The sequence below is a fragment of the Canis lupus genome, chromosome 7 (genome assembly GCF_048164855.1).
Source record: "Canis lupus baileyi chromosome 7, mCanLup2.hap1, whole genome shotgun sequence".
In the NCBI taxonomy this organism is placed as follows: Eukaryota; Metazoa; Chordata; class Mammalia; order Carnivora; family Canidae; genus Canis; species Canis lupus.
This window is the reverse complement of record NC_132844.1, coordinates 70,141,149-70,166,709: the sequence shown is the minus strand read 5'-3', so window position 1 is coordinate 70,166,709 and position 25,561 is coordinate 70,141,149. Positions and strand designations below refer to the sequence as shown.

Below are 25,561 nucleotides of genomic sequence, written 5' to 3'. Positions count from 1 at the left end.
CACCAGCCTCTCACCCTCTGAAAGAGTAAGTAGAGGGCATGTTCCAGGTCTCGTTGCCACCGCAGCTGCCGGCATCGCTCCACCGCCTTCTTATACAGACAGACCTCGTGCTCTTCGGCCCCAAAACTGCGCACAGTCTGCAGCCCTCCAACTGCCTCCTGCACCACCTGTCCTGCTTTTGCCACAGCATTCTGGATCTCCCGAAGCACTGCCTGCAAAAGCAGGCCAGGGGATGCAAGGGGCTGATGTAGCAGAAGACAGGAGACCACCATGTCTCATCCCTGCCCTGGGGATGCTCCACTCATTGACCTAAAAATATCAAACTGTCCTCTTTCCTCCTTCCTCACATTTCTTTCCAGAAAGACTAATGAGAAGAGAGGGAGGAAAGAAAATATGATGAGTTCTCAGTGCTGGATAGGGCAGGGGATACAGGCTTTTTCTGCTCCTTCATTTAAGGTAATTCACACCACCCTCACTGTCTGAACGAAGAAAGAAGGGATAATTTTCCTAAGGAGCCACAGCTAGCTAACTGGGACAGGGACAAGGTGGGAATGACACTCAAAATGGATCAAAAACCTAAACCAGAGCTAAGACTCTTAGAGGAAAACATCAGGGCAAAGCTTCATGACACTAGATTTGGTGATGATTTCTTGGATATGAACCCAAAGCACAAGCAACAAAGAGGGAAAAAAAAACAGATAAATTGGTCTTCGTTAAGATTAAAGAAGATTTGTGTATCAAAGGACTCTATCAACAGAAAAGGAAACCCACAGAATAGGAGACAAAATTTCCAAATCAGGTATCTAATAAGGAGCTAATATCCAGAATACTGAAAGAAGTCCTACAACTCAACAAATAAAACACAACCCAATTTTTAAAAAATGAGCAAAGAACTTAAACAGACATTTCTCCAAAAAAGATACAAAAGTGGCCAACAAGCACAGGAAAAGATGTTGAACGTTAGGGAAATGCAAATCAAAACCCTGGTGGAAATAAAAATCACCTCAAAAATATAAGAATCGCTATTATTCTTTAAAAAGCAGTGCATAAATGTATACAACAGAATTTCACTCAGCCATAAAAAAGAAGGAAATCCTGCCACTTACAACAACACGGATAGACTCTGAGGGCATTACACTAAGTGAAATAAGCCAGACAGAAAGACAAATACTGTATGATCTCATTTATATGTGCCATCTGAAGAAAAAAAAATCATAGAAAAAGAGATCAGATTTGTAGTTACCAGAGACCATAGGCAGGGGTAGGGGATTGATTGGAGGAAGGTGGTCAAAAAGTACAAACCTCCAGTCTTAAGTAATTACAGGGGAATGTAAGAAAGAAGAAACAAACAGAAGATAACAAGTATTGGAGAAGGATGTGAAGAAACTGAAACCCTTGTGTATTGCCAGTGGGAATGGAAAATGGTGCAGGCACTGTGAAAACTAGTACACTGGTGGCTCTTCAAAATATTAAAAATAGAATTACAGTCAGATCCAGCAATTCTACTTCTGGGTATCTATCCAAAAGAACTGAAAGCAGAGACTCAAGCAGATATTTGTACACCACGTTCACGGTAGAATTATTCACAAGAGCCAAAAGGTGGCAGCAACCCAAGCGTCCAGCAACAGAAGAATGGATAAACAAAATGTGGTCTATACCTCCATGGAATATTAGCCTTAAAAACGAAGAAAATTCTGATACATGCTACAACATGGATGAACCTGGAGGACATTATACCAAAGTAATAAGCCAATCGCAAAAAGACAAATACTATACAGGGATCCCCGAACATCCCCACATACCTGATGGCGGACATTGTACACCTTTTCAGCAGTTATTGCCAGAGGCACCTTGAGCAGAGAGAGGAGGGCAAGTCGAGGTGACAGGCTCAGCATGAAGCCATACAACCCCACCACTTTGACCAGACTTCTCAAGAGCACATTGGCATTAAGAGGAAGCCAGCAGCTCATCAATTTGGTATCTGAGCTCAGTCTTGAATTCAGCTCCCCTGTAGAGGACAGTGCCAGTGAGGAAACCAGGTATAATGCAGAACCCCAGGGACTCCCCGTCACAACCTTCCCCATTGACAGAGCCTCCACTTCCAAACACCCCCCTCACTTGCAGAGACCAGTGGAGGCCACCTCACTCCCCTGTCCCAAAAGAGAGCACAGAAGCTCCTTGCCCTGGCACCATGGGTACAGGTGGGAAGAGAGGCTGTTTATGGGTGGAGGTAACTAAAGGACAAGAACTGTCCAGGGGAATCCTAGACCTGGACTCCAGGCCCCACCTGTCTTAGTCTCCTGGAAGAAACCAAGGTCCTGGCGCAGAAGGGAGGAGAAAAGCTGCTCCCGGACCCGCACATTGGTTCTGGACATGATGAAAGTGAAGCAGCTCCCTCGGCAGCCAGCACACAGTGAGCTGTGGAGGAAGAAGGAGATGGGGGAAGAAGGGGACACAGGTGCAGAGAAGGAGAGAATAAGCGAGAGAAGCAGAGGAGAAAGCACAGAATGAAAAGAAATATAAGGTTGGAGAAAGTGTACCATGAGAGGCAGAAGAGAAGCAGAGAGAGAGGGAGACAGGGGAGGGGCAGGAATAAACAGAGGGAGGAGAAACAGGCCAGGGAGAGCTGGATGTGGGAACAAAATCATGACATGTACAAATTCACGAGTTTTTATGGAGCTCACTCCATGCTAGACATAGGGAAGACTATAATAGAAATTAAGAGATGTTATCAAGAGAAACAACCTATGGCTGGCTTCCATCTGATCTCTTCAGATTGTCCCTCCAGTCTTTCCCCTCTGTCTTGGTGTCTTTCCTTCCCACCCCAAAGTCCTTCTTCCTACTTTATTGTAGGAATTGCAGCAATGAATTCCCTTGGCCACCCCTTCTCTGGAGCCCCAGAGACATGCTATTCCCTCATCTCTACCGTCCCTGGAGCTGAGGATTTCTCTTAGACCAACCATTTTTACAGCAAAACTTAAAGGAAAAATGTGAAAGCAGAGAAGCAAGTATTTCACAAATATGGTTTCTATGTTTAGAAGGCTGTTGGCACAGTCAGACATAAAATGAGGAGGGTTTGAACTCCGGCAATCACAGAGAGAATGGCCAGAAAAGAGCCGCAAGAGAAATACCTTGAAAGCAGAAACCATTGGGGCTAGTGTTTAAACATCAGAATGGCATCAACATGGGTGTTATACTATATGTTGGCAAACTGAATTTAAATAAAAGAAAGAAAATGAAAGAAAAAAAAAAAAGAAAGAAAGGCATCAACAATACTGATGCTTGGAGCCTAGGAAACTGATTGTTTCCTTCGTGGGAATAAAAGACGGGGCCACTTTCAAGAAGACCAGAAGGGAGTATTAATACATTTGAAGCTCTGGGTATGTGCAGTGTAAGTTAAGAGTGGGTTTTATCCAATGAGAATGTCAAGGAGGCAACTGGATTACAGGATTGGAGCTGGGTGTAGAAATATGGATCTGCAGAGAAAATCAAAGAACTGAGTCATGAGGAAAGGCTGTATTTAAGGGTCCAGAGAAGGAGAATAAGTTTTGCAGGGGCGGTAGATTGGATTGACAAGTAGAAAGGGAGTCCATAAAAACTAAATGAAGAAAGGGATCAATAATAATAAGAGGCTATTCTAAGGCCGAATGCTACAAAGAAGCAAAGAGAACTGAGGACTGAATTAAAAAAAAAAAAAAAAAAAGGCAGTGAATTGATCAATGGGAAGTACACTTTTGAGTAACTGCTTTCAGCAAACAGCAAATATGGATTGGAAGCATGATTTGGTAAATACAGGGATTGAAAGAATGAATGGATGAGTGTGTGAAATAGAATGGTGAATAAACAATTCACACATATTTTAAGTATTTTATGCTTGGTGTACAAAAAGGATCTGAAAACAGAGCTAGGAAATGGACACCCTGTAAAGATGAGGCGCTAGCAAATGGGTCCAGCTGAGCATCACCTACCTTCCAATGGAGAAGAGGCACATGAAAAAGATGGCGGTGGCAAAGGCGTCAGGGTTGAAATCACCTCTCAGGATATCAATGACACGACCAGAATAGTAAGGGATGACCGTCTCACCTGAGAGAGGTATGGAGGAGAACAGATGACCGTGCTGGCACCAAGGGCCCTTGCCCACCTCCGGTCCCCAGTGCCCTCTTCCTGACTCACCCAACACAGCGACAACAAGGAAGAAGAAGGCTGCGACGAGGTAAGGCAGGTCTGGCCAGGAGAGCCTCAGCAGCCTCCACATCAAGTCTGTGTTCTTCTCCTGGCCCTGCTCCCCCTCCCGGGCTTCCGGGGAGCTCAGCAGAGCCCACATTGCCCAGCTCAGCCACGCAGCCCCGTACCCCACCAGCCGCCCGCTCCAGGGGGCTGCAGCCACTCCGACTAGGGGGGCGCTCAGGAGCCCTGGGACCAGCGCCCTCAGGGAGAGGAACAGCGGAGTCTCCAGGCAGAGCGGGGGCAGCAGCGCTCCCACCTGCCCCAGCAGTCCTCCCACTTTTAGCAGCCACCAGAGCCCCCCAAGCCGCAGGGTCCCCTCCAGCCACAGGCCTGGAAGCCCCCGGGGAAGGCGAGCGCCCAGGGTCCCCTGAAGCAGCCAGAGCAGAGCCCAGTCAGCCAGCAGCAGGAAGGCCCAGGGTCTCAGGTCAGGGAACCGCATGGTGTTATCTAGGGGAAGAAGATGAGCAATTACAGAGCTGGGGTCCCCATCTTTGCCCTTATGCTCACCACCCCGACTAGGCCCAGCCTGTCCCTCGGCTCCTCATTTTACCCAGTCGTACCCCAAAAGGTCCGCCTGCGTCCCCGGGGCCCATCAGTACGTCCCGCTTATGACAGAAGGCACCCGGCCTACGGAGGGAGCCTCGTCCCGCATCAAATTCCCGTGACCCCCTCCCCGCACGCCCCTGCCCCGCCCGCCGCCGCCGCCGCCGCGTCCCGAGGAGCCGCCTGCGCTCCCCGCCCGGCGGCTGGCGCTGCCCGGGGGCCCGGAGAGGGGGCCGTGGGGGCGCCCAGCGGATGCGTGGGTCCGCGCTCGCGGCTTCCGGCCGCACCGACCCACCCGCGGCTTCGGGACGGCAGCTCCGGAGCGCTCTCCGCTACGTGCCGAGCACCGGGCTCTGCAACGCGCTCGCCGGGCTCACCTTCGTCCCCGCCGGCGACACTCGGCAAACTGGGGCGCCCCGCACCCAACACTTTCACTTTCGCTTCCCCAGCCGGGGCCCCGGTTCCCAGCAGGGCGACCAGCGGGGGACGCGCGACACCTGCCGGTCGCCGAAGCCCAGTGCGGAGCCCGCGCTCGCTCGCCACGCCGGGCCGGGCCGGGCCGGGCCGCGAGCCTCCGGCGCTTAGCAACAGTTACTCCGGAACAGAAAGCTCCTGCAAAGGTTTTAAATTGTTATTAAGTGAAATAAAGCTATTTCAGGGATTGCAATGTTTTGTGATTGGAGGACAACTGGGTTGTCTTGCCTCAAGCTCTGATTCTCAAGCTCTTACTGCCTCAGGCTCTGATCCTATGTTGAGAACTGCCTCTTCCTCCATCCAGGCGCCAGTGTTAGGGTCTGGGATCAAAACAGAGCCAGATTCTGAGCGAGAAACACTCAGATCTCTCCTAGATATAGGGTTCCAGACACGTTCACCAGGGCCTAAGTGGGTTTCCACTTGCACAGATTTTGAGCTGAAAGGCCCTGATTCTTTTTATCTTCATCTGCTCTCCTCAATACGGCACCTTGAGCAGAGCACGTGCTCAGAATGCCTCTAGGTCGTTTCAAATTATGTTCTCGGAGCACCTCTGTCATATGAGGAGAATGGACTTTGTTTCCTGGTCTATTGTACATTAAGCCCTAAACAGGATTCTATAGTTCCTGCCTGACCCACAGCCCATCTATGGAACATGCTGGTTTGTTTATCCCAGAAATAGCTCTTCAGATTGAAACTACCTCCCCAAAATAAAATCTTTAAAAAGGTGGAGTGTGGTACCTGGGTGGCTCAGTGGTTGAGTATCTGCCTTTGGCTCAGGTTCTGATCTCAGGGTCCCAAAATCAAGTCCCACATCAGGCTCTCTGCAGGGAGCCTGCTTCTCCCTCTGCCTATATCTCTGCCTCTCTGTGTGTGTCTCTTATGAATAAATAAATAAAACCTGAAGGGAAGAAGAAAGAAAAGAAAGAAAGAAAGAAAAGAAAAGAAAAGAAAAGAAAAGAAAGAAAGAAAGAAAGAAAGAAAGAAAGAAAGAAAGAAAGAAAGAAGAAAGAAGAAAAGAAAAGAAAAGAAAAGAAAAGAAAGAAAAAAGAAATTTGCCTCTCCAACTCAAAATATCCCCAAAGGAAGGATCACTTGAATTCCAAACCACCCTTTTGAAATGTTACTAGTATGTTTACCAGTGAGTTCCTTCTAGTTTAAAGGCAGGGGTGGAGGGGTATTTGAAGTAGAGGATTATTAAAATTTCTCCAACCTTGCCATTCTGGGATTTTAAGAATCTCTTCAAAATGGGGGGTGGGGTGGGGGTAGGAAGCAAGCTCTGTATTCAGCTGCTAACTACTTTCAAGTTTTTTCTTTGCCTCACTCTTCCTAAGAGGTGACATTGTCTGTGCTCCTTGCAGCTCCAGCATGATTCAGAAAACCTCATTATGTCTGTCTCATTTTCCTAACCTGCTTACTTTTCCCTCATATCTCCCTCCTCGGGGAGGCAGTCCTCTTCCTCTTCAATCATGGTCTTGTCATCTTGCAATTGAGCATGACACATCATGAAATTGAACCCCTAATGTCCAACTTTGCATTCAATATCCAGTGTCCCCAAACTATTATTTGAAGTAAATGTATCATGCTTACAATCACCATAGACATGTGAAATAGAAGCTTTTTCAGTGGACTCCACAAACTCAAAGACAGTTGGTCTAGCACTCTACTCCCAGACACCCAAACCATTAATAATGGACCACACAGGAGTCTTCAGGTTGTGTCCCTATAAGGAGAACCCTGACCTAAATTAAATGGCACGTATGTGTCCACAGATCTTGACTGACCTTCCTGAGGGCATGGAGAAATGAGCTCGGAAGGAAAACCCAAGAGAAATATTTGGTGAGGCCCCATTTCGTAGGTTGGGGTTCAAGTCTCTTCTCAGGGAAAGCCTTTCTATCTCCCATCCCCTTCCCACAATCCCAGCCCCAACCCCACTCACCCAAGACACAAATGAATTTATAACCATTTTCCTTTATTCTACTTAGTGGGGCACCCAGAGGGTGGGGTAGGGGGGAGCTACCTGAAACAAGAGAACACACAAGAAGGTAAACTCTATCCTACCCCCACTGGCCCCTGGTTCTTTCCCTCAGGGCTCAGGTTAGGCTTCCCTTTGCTCTGGGGTATAAGCCAACCCAAGCCCCTGAGTTGACCAGGTTTTGCCAGAAAAGGCATGCCCAGCCACCCCTGTTACTGATTGGCCTCTTGGTATTGGTGCAGTAGTTCATTGACATCTGTACTTTCCACTTTCACCCAACCATCTTCCTTCATGTGGTACACTGTAGGCAAATGAGAATGAACATGGAGTCACCTTTCACTTCAAGTTCCTGTCAATGATGTTATGTGGAAGATGACAACATCATAGGCCCAAACATACCCTCAACACATACTTTATTACTGACACTTCAATGCCCCTCTTTGGATGCCAAAAACCTCCTCCTCATGCCTGAGTGGTTCAGTCCGTTAAGCATCTGACTCTTGGTTTTGGCTCAGGTCATGATATCAGGGTTGTGAGTTCGAGCCCCTCATCAGGCTCTGCCCTCAGCGTGGGTTCAACTTGAAGATTCTCACCCTCTGCCCTCCCCGCCCACCACTCTCACACATGTGCTCTCTCTCTCTCTCTCTAAAATAAATAAATAAATCTTTAAAAAGATTTTCTTTCTTTATTTCTTTCTTCTTTCTTTCTTTCTTTCTTTCTTTCTTTCTTTCTTTCTTTCCTTTTTAAAGATTTATTTATTTATCTCTACCACTCTGCCTCCTCTAACTCTCCCAATCTCAAATCCCCCTTCCCCACCCAGGAGGGTGGTAGCATTGGTTTCTTACTGTTGATAATACCGCCAGAATAGCTGTCTCGGTGGGTGGCATAAGTAATAGCCCTGCGGCCCAGTTCATAGGCCTCTTCAGGGCTGAGACTGGGCTGATAGCCACTATCCATGACCCCATAGGCATAAGTGCTCCCACTGCCAGTGGAGAACATATTTCCTGAGAGCCGAGTCCCATTTTGATCCACATAGTAGAGTCCAGGACCCTATAGGAAGCAAGAAGTTTCCAAGTTGGAGTCGGAGAGGGAGTTTTTAGTAACTTACAGGTTCAAGTGTGAGCCATAAAAAGTGGATAAAAGAATAAGAACTACCCAGGAACATTTGAACTAGGAGAGCACTTTAGTAACAACCATAGAACTTTAGGGGGAAAAAGTTGGAATCAGCTATTTCAAAAAAAGGAACAAGCTTACAAAACAATGGTCCATATCTGGACCCAGAAATAGTCCATGGATATGCTGGAACAATTCTATGACCCAGTGTTCTATGTGCCACCCATCCTTTAAGCGAGGGGATGGAAGTGTATCATGGGGAATCTGGTCCCTCATCAGTTGAGGGGGAATATGAAGAATGGAGAGCACGTACCTTCTTATCCCAGCCACAGATCATACTGCCCATGGAGAGGTCCATGCCCCGGTACTGGTACACCATGTTGGAGAGCAGTTTGGAGGCTGCTGACACTGAGATACGCTCCCCGTTCCGCAGGTAGTACAGCCTGGGTACAACAGGGTGGTGGGGGCAGCAGATTCAGAGGTGGCAGGAGAAGGCTAGCTGTCTGAGCAGCCCACTTGATGTGCAGGAAATAATTAAAGAGACAAGCATTTAAGAAGAATGGTTTTGGGATCAGGGAGAGATCTGGAATTTAAAGAATCTAAACCACATAAAGAAATCCTAGTAAATGACACTGTCCCACCAGGGTTGATGATGTCAGTGCTAAATAACTGATAAATTATCTGGCTTATTGGCAAGAGTAAGCTGAGATCTGGGACAAGGTTTTTAATCACCAAAAGGCTCTTTTGTGAAATGCTACATTAGTACCAAAATGCTACATTAGCACAGGGGCGAAAGGATGAGCAGCAGTGATCTGGAGGTTCCAGGATCCAGGACTGACCACTGGGCTTAGGAGAGCAATAAGAGGCCTGGCCTACCTGCACTCTTTGGCCAGCAGACGCTCCCAGTACTGACAGTCTGCAGCACAGCCAGACATGGTGCCAAGCAGGGAAGGGTTAATCTCAATCACCTTGTTAACCCTTGAGGAGCCTGCAAGAAGATGGAGTTTTGAGAGAGGTAGATTGACCCCCACAGCTCTCCCTGTGTGTCCAAAATCAGTATCTTCTTCTGCTTTGGTGTAGATGTTGGGTTCCTGCTGAGAGGCGCCCCAGCTCCCCATATTCTACCGGGGGGAACACACACACTCACTAATATAATTCCCAGCAGTAGCCCGAGAATCCACCGCCACAATCACTCCATGCTGGAACTTGAAGGCCAGTGTGGTGGTGCCATGGACCATCTCCTTCCGAATGTTCTTTTCTCCATTCTCACCAAGGGACTGGAAGAATTCAGTGGGCTAATGAGAGAGAAAAAGCAGAGAAATGGGCACTGCAAACTTCTGAAACACAGGGCTCTAAGAAAGGATAAGGATTTACTAGGATTTGGGAGTGAGAAGATAGGCAGAAATTCTCCAACCATTAACAACCGGAAGAGTTAATAACCCATCTCTACAAGGATGTGACTTGGGAAAAGGAAAAGAAGCAGCAGGTGACGCCAGCCTTTTCCATCTTCCAACTCAATGGATAAGAAAGGAAATAAATGTTAACCATAACTAAACATTTTAAGGCCGACTTTAATGCTTTTTTTTTTCCATTCATAGGTCATTTAACCCTCACAACACGTCTTATTAATAATATCCCCCCATTTTACGGAAGCGACGCCCCAGACCTAAATGAAGTGATTGAGCCAAGACACACAACGTTGAGTGGCTGAGAGAGGCCAACAGTCAAAGTTCCCCGGTCCGAGGCACTCCACAGCCCCTAGAGCAAAGGAAAGCCCCAGGAGAAAGGCTTGGCGGTTCTGGTCTCCCTCTGGTCTCCCTCCACCACACCTCCAACTCTTTGTCCTAATCTTTTTCTAACCCTCAAGCGGTCAGCCCCAATTCCCACGTGGCCTCCTCCCTGGCACCGGGTTCTGGAAGGTTCTCCTTCACTAAAGGATGCCCCCTCCCCTGGGTTCCCGGCGTCTGGGTGGTCTCAAGGGCGACCCTCCACTCCTCTGCGCCCTCCTCCCCGCCTGCTAACACACACACACGCCCCTTCCCCGCCCCGGTTTGCTTCGGAGCCCCGACCTGCATTCCCCGGGGGACGGCGAGCTCCGGAGCTCGGAGGGAGAAACTGTAGTGTCCGGGGTCCGAGCGCAGCTGGCTTCCCAAGGCGGGGACAGCGCAAGCCTTCCGCAGCCCTCGGGGGGCTCCGCACACCTCCAGCAGCGCCATTGTCGCCGAAGGCCCAGAAATCGTCGGAGAAGGAAGCGAAAGCGAAAGCCCCGCAGCCCTAAGGGGAGGGAACCAGAATTTCTTCCACATCCCCCTGCCCTTTCCAAGAAGAGGCCAGTGGGCGGCTGGAGACCAGGGGTATCATACTGGGAACAGGCTTCTCTCTCCGCCCTTACGGAGGTTGGGGAGCAAAGCGGGATAGACTGTCAGAAGAAGAGGAGACGGGGAGCGAGCGGCTCGAGAGCCGCCTTGGCGCGGAGATCCCGGTGGGCACACCAGCACGCCACCGGGTGACCCCTGGAGCGGCTACGACGTGGGGTGGGGCTGTTACCGCCCCAGCGCTTAGTTAGCCTGGACCAGAAAGCTGCGAGTCAGCAAGAAGCTGGGGGCACTTTCACCTCCGGGGCTTGGGGCGTTCGTAGGAACATCATTTTATAAAAGTCGGGGAAAGAGGAGTAGGTGGGGGCAGTGAGTCTTGAGGGCAGGTTCTGGGGCAACCGGCAGCAGAATATACTCGCAATGTGGGGAAGGCGGCACCAGGGCGAGGACGCAGTCTCTGAATCTTTGGACTTGGTCCTTCAGGGCCTCTCCTCGTCCAACGGGCTCCCTAACCTATGGCCACCCGCAAGAACCGCCCTCTGTGCGCGCACCTCCTCGCAGGACTCTCGCTCCTCTGAGCGCCACCGAGGAACTCCTCTAAACGCCGCCCCTCCTTGCAACCCGGCTGGGCCTAACCTACCCGGCAACTGTTGACGTCACACACCGAGGCCCTCCCAGAATGGACGAGACTCACTAGACAACCCCGCCCATTATGCTGAAAGGACCCGGCAGGTGTCACTTCTGAGAGGGGCGAGCACTCCGGGGAAAGGACCAGGGCGGGGGAGGTGGTAGAGTCAGTTTCTCGGTCGGCGCGCTTGCACTTCCTCTAGCTACGCTCACTCCATCTTCTACTTCAGAAAGGCCAGGGCTTTCTGCAGCTGCAGCTGCTAGTGCCTGGAGGGTGCCATGTCCCACTCTGGTTCATCCTAAGGGCAGACGTGGGGGCATGGGAAAGTGGTGGGGGCAACCGTAGGAAACAGAAAACTTAAGGGAGGAGATGGCCCACTTAGGACTGTGAACAGCATTGGGGCTGCTGAAGGAGGGCGACACCAGAAAAATGCATTGCAGAAGCTGATGAGCCATTTGGTATGGTATGTTGATGAGCCATTTGGTATCCTGAACACATGAGAAACCACAGTACGAAACACCAGTATCAGTTTTATTATAAATATCAAGAATCCAGAGTGTGTTATGGGTCAGCATATGACTTTAGCCATATTGGAAAGTAGTCGATCTTCCCTTCTCTGTACCTATTAAAGTTCTTATTTTCGGGGTTCTATCAACACCAAAATCCTGGCTCTACACTCAGTTACACTAAGGTGTTCTAGATCCTGTTTTCTTCCAAGAAATCTGCATCATCAAGAGTTGTTTGGAGAGGGCGCAACACTCATGGCAGAATTTTAGGTATCAGTTATGGAGCTGTGCTCTAGGATGTCACTCCTCCTAGAAGCAGCTGCCTCCTGTGCAGCTCTGGTAAGCCCTTTGTTCCCAAATTCTCCATTAGAGAGGTGAAAAGAAGGGAGGGAGATAGCCTATGCAGGTCTAAGCAGTCTTTCATTCCGTAACACCTGACCCGCCAGGAGCCTGCATCATGGTCCAGAAGCATCCCCTCCTCTCCATGAGTTGCCGGTAGGTTCCTGCTTCACAGATGGTGCCTCCTTCCAGAAAGAGGATTTGGTCAGCCTGCTCCAACAAGCTGAGACAATGGGTGATAAGAAGCACAGACCGAAAGCGCCGCTCAGGACTTTTGTACAGGAGCTGCTTCACCTGAGAAAAGACACAGACTCTGTCAAGAGCCCAGGGAGACACCTGTGTTCCAGAGCCCAGACAGCTCTCACCAGCATCACTGCCACCTGTGCCAACAGCCCCAAAGAATCGAAGATTCTTGTTCTGAATGCTTCTCTGTCTGACTTTTGACTTATTAAAGACTATTTACATGAGGTGGCAACAGTAGAATAAAAGTTAAGAGTCCTAAGATGAAACCCATAAGAAAAGAGGGAAGGGTATCAAATAGTCTCTCCTCTCTATGTATAAACTGGGAATTTTATATTCTGTTGTATTTTTTTTATATTCTGTTTTAAAAGAAACATAACTCAGTGGCAAAAAGAATGAGCATTCAGGTCAGGCAGGCTTGACTCTGGGTCCATGCTCTGCTACTCAACAACTCAATGACATTGAGTAGGTCATTCAACCTCTTTGTCCCCTTTTTATCCTCTATAGTATGAGGATAACAATGCCCCAGCTCACAGGCATTCACGATGAATAAATGAATGAGATAGTAGAAAGAAAGGGCTTAGCAGCATGTCTGGCACACAATAAAAGAGTAAGAGCTCAACTGACATTAATGTTATTAGGATGGTCAGGATGCCTGGGTGGCTCAGTGGTTGAGTGTCTGCCTTCGGCTTGGGGCATGGTCCCAGGGTCCTGGGATCGAGTTCCACACCAGGCTTCCTGCAGGGAGCCTGCCTCTCTTTCTCCCCGTGTCTCTGGCTCTCTCTGTGTCTCTTATGAATAAATAAATAAAATTAAAAAAATATATATATATATAATTAAGATGGTCTTCTTATGTTTGGCTTCAGAGATTTAGAATCTTTAGACAGTCTCTTTGAATTGGATCTTGGGGAGCAGCTATTGGGAACTGAGGATTGCAAGGATTGATTGAGATAATTATGCTAGTACAACCATAAGTGAAGGAAGGAAGATTGGGGAGGTAGGGATATAGTAGTCACTAACAAAATGTCTCTCACCCGCAACTGGCTGTTTGCATCAAGGGCACTGGTAGCATCATCTAGGATGAGTACACGTGGTTTCCGGATCAATGCTCGAGCCAAGGCCACTGCCTGTCGCTGACCCCCTGAGAGCTGGCTCCCAGCCTCGCCCACCTCTGCAGAGACAAGAGCCAAGGTGAGGGCTGGATAACCCACACACCTCCACATATACACTCACACATATACACACCAAGGACTGATGGATACAGCTGGATAGGGAAGGTTCTGGGAAGGTGAACAAGTTCTGAGAATGAGGAAGCCCATAGGAACAAGATCCTACAGCTTCAAAGTGATGTCAGGGGGTTGGAAGAACTACAGAATAAAAGTTCCAGCGAAGATGTCTGGGAGGGGATATGAGCTGAAAAAGCACCTGTGTCATAGCCCTGCGGGAGTTCAGAGATGAAACTATGGGCTCCAGACACCATGGCAGCAGCTATGACTTCCTCCATAGTTGGCTTCTGGACCAGGCCATAGGCAATATTTTCTCTAAAACTCCTTCCAAATAGCTGTGGCTCTTGTCTTACTGCAGCCACCTAGGACAAAATACATGAAGAGTCATAGGGGCAGCCCAGGTGGCTCAGCAGTTTAGCGTTGCCTTCAGCCCAGGGCCTGATCCTGGAGATCCCGGATTGAGTCCCATGTCAGGCTCCCTGCATGGAGCCTGCTTCTCCCTCTGCCTGTGTCTCTGCCTCTCTCTCTCTCTCTCTCTCTCTCTCTCTCTCTCTCAATCTCTCTCTTTCTCTCATGGATAAATAAATAAAATCTTAAAAAAAAAAAGAGTCATAGAACAAGGAACATAAGAGTATGGTTATCTAGAGATTGACAACTCAAAATCTTTATTGAAAGCATATCACAAAATTACTCTCTCTCTCCTGACACCCCATCTCCACCCACGGTCTGTCATTCCCGGGTCCTCCTTTCAGAGTGCTCGGTGAGAGTGTTCAGTGAGAGTTCTCATTTGATGTCCCCTGCCCTCCCCTCTGCCATCTTCTTGCTCACCTGTGTGTGCAGGTAGCGGTGCTCATATTGGGGAAGGGGCTCTCCATCCAGCAGCAGCTGCCCCTTAGTGGGCTGGTACAGATTCTGCAGCAGGGCAGCCACAGTGCTCTTCCCAGACCCATTGCGCCCCACCAGCGCTATCACCTCACCAGGACGAAGGGTGAATGTCAGCGCCTGGAGGCCAGAGAATCAAAAAATAAGAGACACAGTAAAGCCTTTAACCTTGAGGCTTCATTGTCTTATTACATGGCATGAGGTCTTACCCCTAGGAAGAAAGGGGGGGAAATTGGAAAAACATAGCAATTCCTACTCTCCCACAGGCATAGATTTCTGTTCCTCAGGGATGATGGCTCCCCAAGGAGTATAGATGGATGGTGAGGCAAAGGCCAGAGCAAAGACCAAGCACCACTATGTCACACCCTTGATATCAGATGTCATGAGAAAACAGAAAGAAAAAAAAAATCCCATTCTAAATTACAAATGGAAAGAAAAGGAAGAGATAGAAGATGAGAGGCAGATTTTGCTTTAGCAGTTTCTTGGGATGTAAGACTCTTCTCCCGGAGAGCCTCTTCTCCCGTCCCCCCTTAGAAATCCAAGCCATTCTAGAGTTTGGGGCAGTTGTATGGAGTAGACGGGGCTCATCTTTGCCTTTGAGGGGTTAGGAAGTTAGGAAGGATCTATCTGGACCTTGTGTTAGGCAGGCTGAAGACAGGACCAAAGTTTAGGATGGTAGAGGTGAGAGTGAGGCTGGTGGAAAACAAGGATTGGTAAGTTGTACCTGCAGCACTGGGACATCCGGATGGTTTGGGTAGGCAAAGGAGACATCTTGAAACTGGACAAGGCCCTCCAAATTTAAAGAAGTCAAGACACCACTGGCAGGACAGCGAGGGATCCGGCCCAGGTATTCAAATATTTCCTTTGAGGAGCCCACAGCCTTCTGTACACTGGGGTAGGTGGAGAATAGTGCCTGGAGGAGCGGTACAACTACTGAGAAGAGGAAAACAAATCTGCTTGCCAGATTTATGTGATATGACAAGGATAAAGAATGGAAGGAAGGTGACACAGACGGTGACGAGACCCAGGAACGAAAAACCCTGGGTAGTGACAATGGAAGGCTCTCACCTCCACAGCTGAGGTGAACTGGATCTGGTAGAGAATAAACGTGACAAGGCTCCCGCTGCTTATAGTCCCATTTGTCACCAGCTGCCCACCTATGTATAGAATTCCCACCTTCAGCAGCATCCCTGAGATCTGTGGAAAGACCACGGGGGTGGGGGGAGGGGAGGGATTGTGGTTGAAAAATCTAGAAGGGGGTGCAAAGAAGCAGACTCATTAGCATTATGGAGATATCAAGTTCTTTTCCCCCAGGTAACAGCAGGAGGCACCACAGGGGTAAAGGAAGCATGCACCAGTGGAGGCTCCATGGAGTCTTGCTCAACTATGACTGTCCTCCCCATCACTGCTGTCGTCTTGTGTGAGGAGCATGTGGCTCCTCACAAAAGGCTTTTATTAATGTAATGTCATCTACTATTCATAGCAAGAATCCTACAAACAAGGTTATACTATTCCCACTTTTAAAAATGAGAAAACATGGGCACCTGGGGGGTGCAGTCGGTTGAACATCCGACTCTTGGTTTCGGCTCAGGTCATGATCCCAGGGTCCTGATATGGAGCTCTGCATTGGGCTCCCCACTGAGCAGGGAGTCTGTTTGCCCTCTCCCTCTCCCTCTGCCCCACCCCGTGCTTCTCTCTCTCAAATAAATATATAAATCTTTTTTAAAAAATAAAAATAAAATTAGGAAACAATCTCAAGAGAAAATAAGTTACTAGCCCATGGTCACAGAGCTAGTAAGTGGCAGCATTGAGCCAGGATTCCTGAATGCTGCTCTCAGACTCTTTCAATGATGTAACAGATGTCCCTCACCCTTGGCTTCTGCTATTCCCATGGCTCTCACTAGCACATCCACATAGTCCCAGCATGATGCTGGCACAGGTACAGGAATTTATGATTCCCCGAGTTCTGCCTGAGAGGCAAAGGGAAGCCCTGTGACTGGAAGATAGGGCATCTCCCCAAAAGATGGCGCGGGGTGGATTCAGTGTACCATGGTGACATGAAGCCATCCAGCGGGTCTAAAAAAGAGGGAGGCAGTTAAGAACACTAGGTAGGGTAATTGAGCTCCAGCCTGCTAGGATGAGAACACCAAACCACTGCCGGGGTGTGTGGAGCAGGATTAATGGAAAAGGGAATGGAGTCGAGGCATCTCAGGGACAAGGGAACAGGCATTCTTCTCCAGGTGCTCACACTGGTGATCCAGAGGTTGACTGCATAGGCCAGAGCCTCCTTCTGATGGAGGGTATTCATTTTCTGCAGCTTTTGGCTAAACTTCTGGGCCTCACACTCCTCATTGGCAAAGCTCCGGACTGTGGGCATTGCTGACAGCACCTCAATGGCCACCTGGCTAGACTCTGCCAGAGATGTCTGCACCTGTGTGGCCAACACCTGCGGAGACATGGACAAGAACTGTCACCCAGGGTTGGCAAGCCATCAGGGACACTACTAGCACCTGAGTTGCTTAGTCGGAGATTAAAGGTGAGAAGAGGCAGGTAGATGAAGGAACGAGAAAGGGGCACAGTTATACCTCCTGGATACTGAAGAGTTACAGTGGAGAGGAAATTTTTACTGAGAAGGGTCACAGGGAATCATAATCTTGAGAGTGGTGATCATGTTCATAAAGATGGATTGTGGGCAGAAGTTAGAAGACACAGAGAGTATGGAGCCCAACACTGAGCAATCTGGGGACATGGACTACGGGGAAAGGGAGTCCCATGGAGATGGGGAATCACTTGAGGGTGCCAGGAAAGAAACCTCAGAGGAGTTAAATCCACCCAATCTGGGAAATGAAGGACTGCAACTCCCTCGACATACCTGGTGCCATCTTCCTAGCTTCTCAGGCAGAAGGAAAAGCAGAGGCAGGGTGACCACGGTGACCATGGTGAGGGACAGTGACTCCCAGAGCATGAGCCCCAAGAGACACAGCCCCCGTACCAGGTACCACAGCAATAGGCTCAGCTTCTCACTCAGAGACTCACTCAGGGTGGATGTGTCCTCTGTCACCCGAGAAGTGATGGCTCCTACCAGGGGTTGGGGAGAAGAGAGAGGATGAATGAGAGGTTCAGAGTGGTGGGAGGGACTAGCAATGACCCAGGGAGGCGGGAGGGGGGGTGGAGGGGGGTGGAGGAGGAGTGGAGAGGGGGTAGAGGGGGTGGGAGGAACATGGTGTTCTGAGGAGGCTGAGGAGGACAAGGTAAGGGGAATAGGGGAGTTTAGGGATCTCCATGCAGGGAGAATGAGTATTGGAGAGGAAAAACCTGGCCAAAGACTTTCGTTTTAACTATAAAGAAATTGATTCCTATGTGAATTTCCATTTCTCTGACACATCTCTGTTCCTTAAAGATGTATACCCCATGCCGCACACGAGGGCGAGCTGGTCACATAACAAAGCTGGACAAAAAACAGAGAGTGCTGCTAGAAAGCAGTCCAGAAAACTCTACTGAGCTCTGGGCTGGGAATCAAAAGATGGGTTCTGTCAAGCTCATCTCTATCCATATGTGACCATACCAATTTCAGCATTTAGGGTCTGGGCCTCAGGTTCCTTCTCTGCAAAATAGGCAATTGGACTCTGTGATCTCAAAATTTTCCAGGTCTTAAATTCTATAGTTTCTATCTAAATATACGCACAGGGATATATTTATGGAAAAATCTTAGATGGAAAAATTAGGTTTTTCTGAAGGTAAAGAACATAATACTCTTGAGGTATACCAAGAATAAGAAATGACAATGTGGCAATGTGTGTGTGTGTGAGAGAGAGAGAAAGATCATGGTTATAAGTAAAAGATGGTATATGGGGAATATAAAGAGTATACAGATGTGTAATGAGTTTCATGAAACACCTGTTTGGTTCTGTTGGAAAAACTCTGTTTCCTGGCGCAGGACAGCCTGAAATACCTCTCCCTGCACCTGGCTGTGCACACGACCCATGATGCTGTTATAGACTCCATCACCCAAGAACTCCAGCACTGCACTAGAGAGAGATGGGGAGAAGAAGGATCAGGGTGTATTCAGGGGACAGAGAGAAGGTCCCAGAGAAGTGCACTCTGGACAGCAGCACCAACTTCCAGCTCCCTCTTTTTCAGGGTCCCCCATCCTCAGCTTCCAGCTGCAGCCCCCAGACCTGGTGGTGGTGAGAATGGACATGAGCGTTATGTTTCGTGTGAAAGCAGAGGCCGTCTCATCTTGTAAAATCCAGTCAGTGAGGTGGCCAGTGAAGAATGGAATGGCCATTTCCCCTGGAGGGGAAGAGGAGGGAGGGGTCAGTCACAAATATCAGGTCTAAGCAGATCAGTTCCAACCAGACTGTCTCCTCCCCCATCCCACTCGTTCACCTGTCACCAGTATCCTGGAGCCGGCAGAAAGAGCACACTGAGGACCCAGCCCTGCACCCTGGAACCCACAACCCTGAACCCCAGCCCCACCAGACATTCAGGGGGTTATTTAGGAAGACCAGCGGTCATAGGGCATGCTGCCCAGAAAAAAGGACTTGCCCAGGGTGGCTAGTCCTAGAAGACACTGGAGTGGTCTTCTCACGACCAGAGCCCGGCCGCCTTCCCCTGATCCACATTTCCCAGAACCCACACCAACCGATCTCACTGCCCCTTAGTAGGATTCCTGCCCAGGCTCCTGTGGCCGCCCCTCTGCCCCTGCACCCTCTTACCGAGACTGGAGAGAACCAACAGGGCCAGCAGGAGCGGGAGGCGGCGCATCTCTGAGCCCAGGCAGCCTAGAAGCCGGCGGACCGCGTCCCCTGAACCCCCCCGCCTTCCCGGCGCCCAGAGTCCGCTGAGCTTATGCCACAGGGCGGCTGCGGACAACGCTGCCAAGTAACTGAGGGCGAACACATCCAGGCGACTCCCCCAGTGCAGGAGCCTGGGGCTGTCGGAATCCCGGGGGGCTCTCCACGAGCGCAGCTCTCGGAACAAGGCAAGGCCGGGCAGGGCCAAGCCCAGCGCCGCCGCCGCGGGCTGCAGAGCCGCCAGCCATCCCCCGAGTCCCGCGCTTTCGCTTCCGGAGCCCACCGCCGCCCCGAGCACGCCGCGGGCGCCCAGCCACAGCACAGCCGCGCGGCTCAGGCCCACCACCCAGGCCCGGAGCAGGGGCGGCGCCGTGGGGACCAGCACGGAGCACACGGCGGGGAGCGCCTCCCGGAGCAGCGCCCAGTCGGCGAGAAGCAGCAGCGCCACCCCCAGCCACGCCAGGCGAGCTCGGGGCGCGCAGGGGCGCCCGCCGGGACTGGGGGGCCCTGAGCCGGCCATGGGGTCGCGCCCCGGCCTGGGAGTCTCCGTCGTCCCCGCCGGGCCGGAGGCTCGCGGTGCTGCCCGAGGCTGTGCGGGGAGAGGGCGCTGAGGCCCACGGCCGGGAGCGGGGGGCAGGGCGGGCGGCGGCGGGGTCTCGGAAAGTCCCGGCACCCGCGGGCTCTGGCCGCGCCGCCTGAAGCCTGAGGTTTCGCGGAAAGGGAAACCGAAAGCGGCCGCCGGCTCGGGAGGTCCGCCGGGCTGCAGGGGGAGGCCCGCCCAGACTATTTTGGGAGAAGGCGTGGAAAATAGATCTGAGGTTCTGGGGAGCAGCCTTGCGGCCCCACCTTCTCCATCATGCACACCCGTCCTTCCTTTCTTTGCTTCCTCTGGCGAATTCCACTTGTCGGGCTTCTCCCCCCCCCCGCCAGCCTCCGGACCGTGTTACCCCAGCCCCTTCCGTCACCCGTCTCCGGGCAGATCTGCCCCGGGCAGGTTAGCGCCGGGCGCGAAGCCTCACGCAGGACCCAGGCGCCCCTAGCGGGCGGGGCGAAGGCGCGGGGCTGGAGCGGGCGCGCTGCCCGCGGTCCCGGGAGAAGAGCAGCGCCGCAGGCGGCAGGCAGCGCGGCGCCGGGATGCTGCGGGCGGGAGAAGTCCACACTGGGGTGAGGAGTCTGGCTGGGGGGTCAGCGGAGAGGTGGAGGAAGGGGAGCGACGGGGGGGCCCCAGAGGCCCCGCGGGGTGAACGCGGGGACCAACAGTGAGGAGGGAGTTTGCACCAGCCAGTGCTGGCAGAGGTGCCCGGCGTCGAACCCAGGGCGTCTCTGTTCTGGAGGGGCTCCGGCGGGAGTCCGCGGAGGCACTGCGCGCGCGACGCTGGGGGCGGGGGTGCAGGCGCTTTGGCTCTTAGCGCAAGCAGCGAGGGAAGCTGCTCTAAAGCGCTTTCGCTTTCACCTCCGGACTATAGAGAGGGGCTGAATAAATCAAGGGAGGGGGGTGGAGAAGGTGCAAACTGATGCAGAAATGGTTCCCTGGGTGAAGTAGGGCAGCACTCGGGCGAGGGCAATGTGGGCGCTGATTGGGAGGGGACAGCTCATCACACACACCTTTGATACACTGGCCGCTGGGTTACCCAGAGCCACAGCCCAGATAGCGGGGGTTCCTTGTGAGCCGGTGGTGCCCTTGCCCATCCTCGCCCAAGAAGGCTCCCGCTTGGCTGCCCAGGGGCTGCCATGCTCTCTTCCCTGTGTCCTGCCGGCCTGCCCAAGGCTGCCTGGCTTCTGCTCCCAAACTCCTGCCACAACTGTCCGCTTGGGGGTGGCTTTACTTTAGAGAATGACCTCTGGAGTGGGGCTGCCCTTTTTCAATGGCCCTCAATTCATGGTGAATCAGTCTGTGGGAAAGCACTGGCAGGGCAATGGCCCTGGAGCCTGGACCCACAGAGTGATGAGGATTCACTGAAACCATTTGTCAGGTGAGCAGCGGGAAATAGGAAGCAGAAGTCAAAACAAGAGATGGGAGTTAGACCTGGGCGTTAGTCCCAATCTGCTATTAATTCTAGGTGACCTTGACTAGTCAGTCACCCTCCTCCATGATTCAGTTTCTTCATTTGAACCAAGGATCTTTAAGGCTCTTTGCAACTCAAAGAGGAGTAGAAAACGTAGCCTTATGCCTTTCACCTTCCTTAATTCTTTTCCTTAATTTCTTTTCTTGGCCTGAAAAGTCAACTCAAACTCCCCAGGCAAATCCTCTCTTCGTACAGAGCTCTTCCCCTGGCTACTGAGATGCACATTGACCTCTTGATCAGAAATCCTTAAATGAGGGGTGCCTCGGTGGCTCAGTCAGTTAAGCAACTAACTCTTGATCTCAGCTCAGGTATCCATCTCAGGGTCCTCCTGTGTTCAAGCTCTGTGCTGGGCTCTGCACTGGGCATGGAGCCTACAAAAAGAGAAGAGAAGAGAAGAGAAGAGAAGAGAAGAGAAGAGAAGAGAAGAGAAGAGAAGAGAAGAGAAGAGAAGAGAGGAGAAGAGGGGAGGGGAGGGGAGGGGAGGGAAGGGGAGGGGAGGGAAAAGAAAAGAAAAGAAAAGAAAGAAAAGAAAAGAAAAGAAAAGAAAAGAAAAGAAAAGAAAGAAAGAAAAGAAAAGAAAAGAAAGAAAGAAAAGAAAAGAAAGAAAAGAAAAGAAAAGAGAAAAGAAAAGAGAGAAAAGAAAAGAGAAAAGAAAAGAAAGAAAAGAAAGAAAAGAAAAGAAAGAAAAGAAAAGAAAAGAAAGAAGGAAGGAAGGAAGGAAGGAAGGAAGGAAGAGGGAGGGAGAGAGGGAAAGAAAGAAAGAAAGAAAGAAAGAAAGAAAGAAGAAAGAAAGGAAGGAAGAAAGAGAGAGAGAGAAGGAAGGAAGGAAGGAAGGAAGGAAGGAAGGAAGGAAAGAGAAAGAAACAGAGAGAGAGAGAGGGAGAAAGAAAGAAAAAGAGAAAAGAAAAGAAAATGAAATCCTTAAATGAAACCATTTTTTATTTTATTTTAAACCAACTCATGTGTTCCTAGGCTGCCTCCTTCCTTCCTTAATGCCTGACCCTGCTAACCACCATACCACTTGTTGATTCTGTTACTTAATAAACTGGTTAAGGAGTATGGGGGTGGAGAATTAGGGCCAAAAAAAAAAAAGACATGAGCTTGTTTCCCAAGGTCAGAGTAACCTTCCCTGTGTTGGGGCTGACCACATCTGCAGCAACAAGCACATGTGGTGGTCATTCACTTGTGGGGCTGCCTCACCCACCAGTGATTGGAAGCACCCCATCCCTCCTCCCCACGCCCCGAGCCAAATGTCTACCTCTGCAAACCTCATCCTCACCTCTCTCCTTATGGTGGGAAGGATTCTACTTAGGAAGGTTGGGGCCTAGAGATAGGATTCTTTCTATGTTGTTGCCACCACCAGGCTCTGACATTCCCCTGCAGTTGGGAGAGGAGATGGAGATAGTGGAGAGATAGAGAGGATATCCTATACTGGGAGTCGGCTCTGGCCTAAATTGCTAAATGATCTTGAATCGGTGACCTCCTTTCTCTAGGAATGTTTCCTCATCTGTAACATGAGGGAATCAAAGCTCATCCTGCTATGACATTCCATCCTCTGTGTCTCCACAGACAACCATCATGGCGGTAGAGTTTGATGGAGGTGTTGTGGTGGGTTCTGATTCCCGGGTGTCTGCAGGGTAAGTACCAGTCAAGGTGAATGCTTCTGGAAGGAAGCCAATGGCCCCAAGTACAGATTTTTTCTTACCCATTCATGAAGTTATTAGTAAAGTGGAGCTTCGCAGAAACTGAGTTAACCTTTTAGAAAGGCCCCTATAATGAGATACTGGGCAAGTGCTTGGGTCCCTAAATTCATGGAGAATCTGGGGCCTAAAAGCTTATGTGGCCTGTCCCTGCAGGGATGGGTATAAAACGATAGGGTATGAGAAGAAGGTAGGATGCAAAGATTTCAGGGGCCTGCCTTCCTTTTATGTTTAGAGATAGAAAAGACGGCTCTGCCAGGAAGATATTCTGGTTTTTCATCCAGCACATGTTGATCTGGTTCTGTCTCCTCCATTCTGGCCAGTTTCCCCCTATGCAAAATGAGTATATGGGATTAGGTCAATATCACTTACTTTACATCCCATAGAACACAAAACTTTCTCAAGATGGATAGAGCAAAGAATTTCTTAAGAATATTATTCTTGGGATCCCTGGGTGGCGCAGTGGTTTAGCGCCTGCCTTTGGCCCAGGGCGCGATCCTGGAGACCCGGGATCGAATCCCACGTCAGGCTCCCGGTGCATGGAGCCTGCTTCTCCCTCAGCCTGTGTCTCTGCCTCTCTCTCTCTCTCTCTCTCTCTGTGACTATCATAAATAAATAAAAAAAAATTTAAAAAAAAAAAATCAAAAGCGTGTCCTATTAAAAAAAAAAAAAAAAGAATATTATTCTTAATTTACTATTTTTTTGTTTTATTATTAAATCTAAGCCTGAAAATAAGTCTAACTTTGATCATTACTTTCTGTTTCATTTATTTGAGATTATTTTTTTCTTCCTGTTTTAATCCAAGTATTAAATATCATGGACTCAGGGATCCCTGGGTGGCTCGGCGGTTTAGCGCCTGCCTTTGGCCCAGGGCGCGATCCTGGAGTCCTGGGATCGAGTCCCGCCTTGGGCTCCCGGCATGGAGCCTGCTTCTCCCTCCTCCTGTGTCTCTGCCTCTCTCTCTCTCTCTCTATGTCTATCATAAATAAATGAGTAAATCTTAAAAAAAAAAAAAATCATGGACTCCAGTGCTCTTCTCTTGTCAAATAAATTTGGGAAACACTGATTAACCTAAAAAATTCTGGCGTTGCTAATGTTGCTGCCTGCTGACTCCTTCCCTGCAGAGAAGCAGTGGTAAACCGAGCATTTAACAAGCTGTCCCCACTACACCAACACATCTACTGTGCTCTCTCTGGCTCCGCTGCTGATGCCCAGGCCATGGCTGACATGGCTGCCTACCAACTGGAGCTCCATGGGTATGAAGCTTTGGGGATCTTCAAGTCCACACTCACTACAGTTCTCCCAACCAGCAAACCCTGAGACAGTGTCATTCCTGTTCCAGGAACACTGCTATGAAAAATGAAAATTTCTCATTTGGGCTCCTGTTTTTATTAGCTTTGAACTGGCACTTGAAACCTGGTTTCCACATCTGTAAAGTGGAGATAATTAATAGTACCTACCTTACCTCACCGGACAGTTTTGTTGAGAATCAAATGATCTATATGAAAATGGCTTGAAAATTGTCAATCACTATCCTACTAGAAATAGCGAGAAAGAAAATGATGGTGTGCCCACCATATGCCAGGCAGTTACTGTGTGAGAGACCAAGGTCATTAGTGCAGAAGTAAAGCTTATTTGGTTTTACTCACACGGGCAAGGCCCTTGCAGCTCAGAGTTATATAACTGGGAGAGGGTGGGTGGGGCAGCAAAGGAGGAGAATGTTGAAATCTCCTTACCGGTCAGGACGAGTGCGAGACTCGGCCTCCTGTGCATGTGGGAGAGGAGCTGGAGTTTGAACTATTGCAGCTCTAGGTTTCAGGTTTCACATGTCACCTGGCAGGGACAATGGTAATGGGCACAGGAGGGGGGAACTTCAGGAAACTCTATTGACCCCTATTACTAATATTTCTTTTAGGTTGGAACTGGAAGAACCTCCCCTTGTTCTGGCTGCGGCCAACGTGGTGAGGAACATCAGTTATAAGTACCGGGAGGACCTGTCTGCACATCTCATGATAGCTGGCTGGGACCGACGAGACGGGGGCCAGGTGAGGGTCTTCCCACGTACACCCTCCCTTGGTGTTCCTCAGTACCCTACAGAGGGCGATCGAGGTTATATGTCATTCCAGCAATGGGCTCCAAAGACCCCGCCTCTAAAAGTGTAGTATAATCGCAACCCATGGGGGTAGGAGACCGTGGGGCTTCATTGCAGAACACGGAGACACGCTGACTGTCTCAGTGGCAAGGAGAGGATTGACGCTTCCATGGTCTAACCTGAGGATGCCTTCCCCAGGTGTATGGAACCATGGGAGGAATGCTGACTCGACAACCCTTCGCCATTGGTGGCTCTGGCAGTACCTATATCTACGGTTATGTGGATGCAGCCTATAAACCAGGCATGTCCCCTGAGGAGTGCAGGAGCTTCACCACAAATGGTAACTCACCAAGGGGAAGGGTACCTGGGGGGGATTTTTAAACATGAGAAGGAAGAAGAGTATGAGGAATATATGGGTGACCATTCAATTTAATGTCCAAAC

General features: G+C 50.1%; 4 protein-coding genes across 23 annotated transcripts in view; 1 reads left to right on the top strand and 3 right to left on the bottom strand.

Annotated features, from left to right (window-relative positions):
- The window catches only part of LOC140637243 (HLA class II histocompatibility antigen, DO beta chain-like), a 40,578-nt gene extending 35,276 nt beyond the window's left edge, over window positions 1-5,302 (bottom strand). For 11 of the 18 annotated variants that reach the window (XR_012034475.1, XR_012034476.1, XR_012034477.1 and 8 more), the window contains exons 1-6: window positions 5,066-5,221; window positions 4,174-4,674; window positions 3,969-4,083; window positions 2,288-2,418; window positions 1,803-2,008; window positions 15-212 (exon numbers count right to left, since the gene is read on the bottom strand). Coding sequence is in view for 10 of the 18 variants with exons in the window: in XM_072833535.1 (XP_072689636.1) it covers window positions 15-212; window positions 1,803-2,008; window positions 2,288-2,418; window positions 3,969-4,083; window positions 4,174-4,666 (1,143 nt within the window). In the remaining 8 variants the exon portion in view is untranslated. Of the gene's footprint in view, window positions 1-14; window positions 213-1,802; window positions 2,009-2,287; window positions 2,419-3,968; window positions 4,084-4,173; window positions 4,675-4,787; window positions 4,928-5,061 lie in introns of those variants that run through there. The other 7 variants (XM_072833543.1, XM_072833542.1, XM_072833541.1 and 4 more) reach the window with 5 other exon arrangements.
- A 1,890-nt stretch (window positions 5,303-7,192) lies between these two features.
- On the bottom strand, window positions 7,193-11,238 carry PSMB8 (proteasome 20S subunit beta 8). Of its 2 annotated transcripts, XM_072833527.1 has the most exons (7): window positions 11,196-11,238; window positions 10,399-10,603; window positions 9,477-9,624; window positions 9,206-9,317; window positions 8,643-8,772; window positions 8,062-8,266; window positions 7,193-7,517 (listed from the first exon to the last, which is right to left on the bottom strand). In XM_072833527.1, the coding sequence occupies exons 2-7, from the start codon at window positions 10,543-10,545 to the stop codon at window positions 7,429-7,431; spliced, it is 831 nt and encodes a 276-aa protein (XP_072689628.1). In that variant the 5' UTR covers window positions 10,546-10,603; window positions 11,196-11,238; the 3' UTR covers window positions 7,193-7,428. The 2 variants fall into 2 exon arrangements, with proteins under 2 accessions (XP_072689628.1, XP_072689629.1); XM_072833528.1 differs by lacking the exon at window positions 11,196-11,238 and having other exon boundaries at window positions 10,399-10,600.
- Window positions 11,239-11,782: 544 nt separating this feature from the next.
- TAP1 (transporter 1, ATP binding cassette subfamily B member) lies at window positions 11,783-20,289 on the bottom strand. 2 transcript variants are annotated; one of them, XM_072833526.1, is made up of 11 exons: window positions 20,108-20,289; window positions 18,644-18,758; window positions 18,363-18,493; window positions 17,338-17,543; window positions 16,714-16,911; window positions 15,534-15,662; window positions 15,190-15,378; window positions 14,412-14,585; window positions 13,783-13,945; window positions 13,392-13,528; window positions 11,783-12,411 (listed from the first exon to the last, which is right to left on the bottom strand). In XM_072833526.1, the coding sequence occupies exons 2-11, from the start codon at window positions 18,751-18,753 to the stop codon at window positions 12,199-12,201; spliced, it is 1,650 nt and encodes a 549-aa protein (XP_072689627.1). In that variant the 5' UTR covers window positions 18,754-18,758; window positions 20,108-20,289; the 3' UTR covers window positions 11,783-12,198. The 2 variants fall into 2 exon arrangements, with proteins under 2 accessions (XP_072689627.1, XP_072689626.1); XM_072833525.1 differs by lacking the exon at window positions 20,108-20,289 and adding an exon at window positions 19,184-19,960.
- The window catches only part of PSMB9 (proteasome 20S subunit beta 9), a 6,156-nt gene continuing 665 nt past the window's right edge, over window positions 20,071-25,561 (top strand). Inside the window, exons 1-5 of the mRNA XM_072833529.1 lie at window positions 20,071-20,425; window positions 22,897-22,964; window positions 24,152-24,283; window positions 24,943-25,072; window positions 25,318-25,459. Of these exons, the coding sequence (XP_072689630.1) occupies window positions 20,396-20,425; window positions 22,897-22,964; window positions 24,152-24,283; window positions 24,943-25,072; window positions 25,318-25,459 (502 nt within the window). The 5' untranslated portion in view covers window positions 20,071-20,395. The remainder of the gene's footprint in view (window positions 20,426-22,896; window positions 22,965-24,151; window positions 24,284-24,942; window positions 25,073-25,317; window positions 25,460-25,561) is intronic.

Coding starts and splice junctions, on each gene's coding strand:
- PSMB8 (XM_072833527.1), bottom strand. CDS start 10,545: ATGGCGCTGCTGGAGGTGTGCGGAGCCCCCCGAGGGCTGCGGAAGGCT. Junction 9,318..9,476: donor TACTGCTGGGAATTATATTA/GTGAGTGTGTGT, acceptor ATCTTCTTGCAG/GCTCCTCAAGGGTTAACAAG. Junction 8,773..9,205: donor CTGCTGGCCAAAGAGTGCAG/GTAGGCCAGGCC, acceptor TGTTGTACCCAG/GCTGTACTACCTGCGGAACG.
- TAP1 (XM_072833525.1), bottom strand. CDS start 19,781: ATGGCCGGCTCAGGGCCCCCCAGTCCCGGCGGGCGCCCCTGCGCGCCC. Junction 18,494..18,643: donor TCCATTCTCACCACCACCAG/GTCTGGGGGCTG, acceptor ATCTCTCTCTAG/TGCAGTGCTGGAGTTCTTGG. Junction 15,379..15,533: donor AGTTCACCTCAGCTGTGGAG/GTGAGAGCCTTC, acceptor CCGCTCCTCCAG/GCACTATTCTCCACCTACCC.